At 42.5% G+C, this 5,140-nt stretch overlaps 1 protein-coding gene across 1 annotated transcript; it reads left to right on the top strand.

Moving 5' to 3' along the window:
• Positions 1 to 3,221: 3,221 nt before the first annotated feature.
• Positions 3,222 to 3,740, top strand: TMEM229B (transmembrane protein 229B; the record flags this gene model as incomplete). Its single annotated transcript, XM_082283196.1, has 1 exon — positions 3,222 to 3,740. Exon 1 carries the CDS (start codon positions 3,237 to 3,239, stop codon positions 3,738 to 3,740), a length of 504 nt encoding a protein of 167 aa, XP_082139322.1. The 5' UTR covers positions 3,222 to 3,236.
• Between the last annotated feature and the right edge of the window lie 1,400 nt (positions 3,741 to 5,140).

Raw genomic sequence — 5,140 nt, 5'->3', positions numbered from 1 at the left:
GGGGCTGGGAAATAAGATGCTTGGGAAAAGCTGCAGTTTTAATTGTTTTGTAAATGCTCAAGTGACTTGTAACCATTAAATTGTACAGTCCTCAGCTTGTGCAGTGATGTGCTGTGGCTTGTGATAGCCCCCCTAAATGTATCCTCCATTCCCTTTATGTCTTACTGTGTACTTTTTGTTTTATTTTGGATGAAATATTTTACAGAAGGAGCTGTGATTTGTGGATTTGCTTAGTGCCTAGGACAGTGGAACCAGTTATGTTTGGGCTAGCACAGATTGGCATCTGCCCTGTCTTGGGATGCTCCTAATCAGCAGGAAGTCTGTGAGGACTCTTTAAAGCATATTGTAAGAAGAAGTTTCCATTGAGGTTGGGCCAACTGGGCACAAGACAGTAGAGAAGGCAAATATTCAGACAGCACCATTGCATTGATGTTTGTCTCTTTGCAGTTGTGGTGAAAGCCATTGGATTCAAAAGAACTCAACGGTGGTCTTTGCATTGGGTTAACTTGTGTTGTAGATGTCCCAGACTTGATCTAGATTCATTCAATTATCAGACTTCTAGTGTAGTGACTAAATATTTGGCAAACAGTAAAAAAGAAACAGAAAATAAATAGAGTTCTATTAAGCATGTGGTATAGAACCAGGAAAGAGGAATCTTCATTGCACAGAGGAAATAGTGGGAAGTAGAACAGGACGTGGCTTGTTGGACATGTTTCTATGAGTCTTTGGCTTTTATAGGGAGGTATAAGGCAACGGAAATAATTGGTGAGGGCAACCTTGGAATAAAAATGGAGGGGGAGAGGGAAGGAGCCTCTGTGCATTTGATCCAACTTTGTGAATAGACTTTGAGAATTACAAGGGTGCTCCCAGCTAACAGTTCAAATACATTTAATGTAAAGCTGTAGAGAGAAGTGCAAGGACTAAGGATCACAAATGAAAAAGTTAGAAAGGCTTATAGAAAAGAGAGGAAAACCATACAATCCCTTGGCAACTTAGTAAAATCTTCACAATAATTTTCTTCTCTGGATAATGATGTTATATATTACAGAAACATCACAGAATATTCTGAGCTGGAAGGGACCCTCAAGGATCATCAAGTCCAACACTTAAGTGAATGGCCCATACAGGGATCAAACCCACAACCTTGGCATTATTAGCATCATGCTCTAACCAACTGAGCTAATTACATTATTATTACATTTTACTTTGTTTCAATTATTAAACTCTTCTTATCTTAACCCATGAGTTTTACTTCCCCCCCCCCCCCCCCCCGATTCCCCTTCCCATCCCACTGGAGAGCAGTGAGCAAGTGGCTGTCTGGCACTTAGTTGCTAGCTGGGTTTAAACCATGACGCTTTCTTACTGCTTTCTCTTACTACTGTACCTCTGATTTTTGATTTGTTCTTGAAATTATGTCAGAATGGAGTAATGATATGAGGATTCAGAGTCCTAAGCTTATCAACTGTGTTGGCAAAATAACCAAGTAACATCACATTGACAAACTGTCCTTGTTTTGCAGTGCCCTTACGCATCAGCTTCTTATGGACTGTGTGGATATACACCTCCTGCATATTTTTCATGTACCACCTCCTCTGCTGTCTTGCAGGGTTTCTTGGGTCTGAATTGTTAGGAGACATGAGGCAATCTCTAGTGATTCTTTAATCCTCACTATATGCTGTTGACCTTTCTCTGTAGCATGTATTGATGGCTCAGTGTCCTGTGTGAAATGGATTCTGCCATTAGAAAGTGGGTCTTTGTTCAAGCACCCAAATCATATGAACTGTCAAGGCTTTGGTTGTGTGTCTCGTTAAGAGAGGTGTGAACAGATCATGGATACAGCTCTGTTCTTTTCATGTTCAATATTCCTCTGTACATATCTTCTTCATGTTTATTATTATAGTTCCGTTTTTCCTTACAGAAGTTTCTCTTATCTCCTATCAGAATGTCAGTTATACTGCATGTTAATACTTTGTTCAGAGAGGCACTGTGTTTACAGGGTAGGGCAGGAACAGTCTCTTTCCAGATGGCATGGAATGACTGTACATAAGGTTAGTGTGGTCCTTTCCTAGCACGTTGCACCACAGAACTGACAAGTGCAGAGTAGGTTAAATAGGGCTTGGTAAGGAGTCTGGAGAAACTCAACTTGAAAGAGTAAGTTTCTATGAATGAAAGAGGTCAAATTCATCCTGTGGTGTAAATCTGCAAGGCTTCCGTAAAATTATGCTTATAATCACCTTGTGTCATTGACTGTAGCATGGCAGACTTGTGAATCTCTACAGAAAGTGTAAAAGCTAATTGTGCTGAAACAGTTCAGTGATAAGCATATTGTGCCTTTTCAAAACCTCTTCACCAATTTCTTCCTGTATAGACAGAGTTGGTTCTCATTTCCTATTTATCATGACTAACTACCCCTCTCTAGGCTCAGCTGTTCCTTTTTATTTTCCTCCTTTGTGCTTTGCTGTGCTGAAGCCAAATCTGAATGGATTTCAGTGGCTGTCTTGTGCTTTTTGACTTGGTATCAGGAAGTCTGACACCACAAGAAAATTAATTTACAAATTCTAGCCATACAATGGATGAGTTCTTCAACAGGCAAAATAAAAGTTCAGCTGAATAATGAGTGCAAGTTATGGTGTCTCTAAGTGTAAAATCTCTGAATTTTCTCCTGCAGTTCCCTTGCTGCAGCTCCCATCAAAGCTCAGTTTTACACTACAGTAAACATTTTGGGTATAGAGACTGTAGGCAACAGCTGGAAAGACCCAGTTTTACAATGCTGTGTTCATCTAATCTATTCCATAGTAGAATCAGAAAGGTAAGGTACAGTGATGTTTCTTGAAAAGAGCAAACATGTGATGTGTGCTCCTTGTGGAGTGACTATATTTTTCTACTGACTTGCAACCAGTAAATTCTTTGGCAACCTTGCCCCTGGCAAAGCTTTTGTACTTATCAACTCCCTCCTTATCACCAATATAATACCAGCAGCATCCCATTTTTCAGGCAGAGCAGTATATGTTGTTCAGGCCCATCCTGAGTCATGGAGCCCTGTAAGCTGCCACCTTTCCCCAGGACTTAAAATGTGCTGTGGTAAAAATGAGAGTCACTTCTTTCTCAGATTTATCCTTTGTTACAAGTTTGTGTGTTGCCATCTAGGGGACAGGGACTTGTGACATCCTCATTGACTCCTCTGTCCCTCTCTCTCCCTCTTCCTTTCAGAGTGCTGCTGGGGTGAGTGCAGAAGAATGGCTGCGGCAGAACCCCTGACCGCTTTCTCACGATGGTACCTCTACGCCATCCATGGCTATTTCTGTGAGGTGATGTTCACAGCTGCCTGGGAGTTTGTGGTCAACTTCAACTGGAAGTTCCCAGGTGTTACCAGTGTGTGGGCACTCTTCATCTATGGCACCTCCATCCTCATTGTGGAGAAGATGTATTTGTATCTCAAAGACAAGTGTAACATTTTAGTGCGCTGCTTCATTTACACACTGTGGACATACCTCTGGGAGTTTACCACTGGCCTCATCCTACGCCAGTTCAATGCCTGCCCATGGGACTATTCCCAGTTTGATTTTGACTTCATGGGCCTGATCACCCTGGAGTATGCCATCCCATGGTTTTGTGCTTCTTTCATCATGGAGCAGCTGGTGATCAGAAACACCCTGCGCTTACGATTTGATGAGACTGCTGAGCCGGGGGCCCCCACCGCCCCCGTTGCCTTGGCCAATGGCCACGTGAAGACGGATTGAGCAGTGACTTAGAACCATACTTAGCAATCTGAGAGAGCCTAGACCTCTACCACAGACTGACAGCTCTGGCTCTGAGGTACTGCTCCTTGCTGTATGATAAGATTCATAAACCCCATTTTTCTAATGGGGGTGTGCATGGGATATACCAGAAAAAATGGAACCAATAGATTTTCTATGGATTTTACTCTTTGGGCTCCAAGGACCAATATCAGTTACTTGTTAGTTAGGTCATTTCTGATTTTAACTTATTACTGATGAAAGCAGTCCTTTTGCTTACACTTTAAAGTGGAGAAAGAAGAAAAAAGAAATGCTACGTCAGAAACGCATCCAGAAAAACCCCACCTAATCAGTGGATGGGCATGGACACGCCAGCTGAGTTAGTGATTGGCTTACTCCATTAGGCAATATTCAGGTGCTTGCTTGCAACCAATACCTCCCGTGGGACCTGAGATGCTGCAGGAAAAAGGAAAATCCATCTGCTGTTGAGAAGTACCTAAGACTGGCAGTCTGCTGGGGAGGTAGATGGTGTTCCCCTCGCCAGGTCCCATTGGCCTCTCCCCAGGTTCTTTGTTGCACCATGAAATAATCTGGTGCTGGACATCTTGCTGAATTTATACAGATCTTGTACTTTTTGAAATCTCAGTCCTGATACTCACTAGAAATTTTTTCCTTTTTTTCTTCTTTTTTTTGTTTTTCTAATAATGGCCTTTTTTGCCAAGTGAATTTTACCATAATCTGTGCTATCTGAATCTTGGCAAAAGGCGCAAGAAGTAGTGCAAGTCTTCCCATCTCCTCTGTCCCTCCAAAGCAGATCTTGCCTGGGGGTCTGCTGCACATTCCAGCTCCCATCTCAGCCGTGCAAATCTTGTAGAGACTATACAGCCCACAAGAGTTTTCTGCCTTCCTTTCCAGGGATTCCTCTGTTTCTGGTGATGTCGATGACTTTGCCTGCAGCCCATTGTGTTTGAAGGTCAAAACCTTCATGTGGCTAACATGGCATCCACTATTTGGTCCTCTGGCACTGACTTTCATGTTCCTTCAGCACTGGCAGGCCTTGGTTCAGTTCTACCTAGTGTTCTGCTCAGTGTATCAAGTGGATTTGCTTTTTCTTCTCTTTTATTCTGCTTTAAATAACCACAACCATATTGTCATGACAGTAATTGGAGGCAGCAAGAGATATAACATGCTGCCTGATACATTTATTAAAAAAAATATAAAGCAAAACACCCATCTGAAAAGCACGCCCTTCGTCATACTCTGCCTGAATGAGTTAGGGTGTGAGAGCAATTATGGAGAGGTGGAGCAGGAGGGACTGCTGCGGCTTCACTGTAGACCTACCTGCACCAGGGACAGTTTGAAATTTAACCTATTGGGAACACTTATGGAGTACAACGACAGAT

This window comes from Coloeus monedula, assembly GCF_965178545.1.
Source record: "Coloeus monedula genome assembly, chromosome: 6".
NCBI lineage: Eukaryota > Metazoa > Chordata > Aves > Passeriformes > Corvidae > Coloeus > Coloeus monedula.
This window is presented reverse-complemented; position numbering and strand designations above follow the sequence as displayed.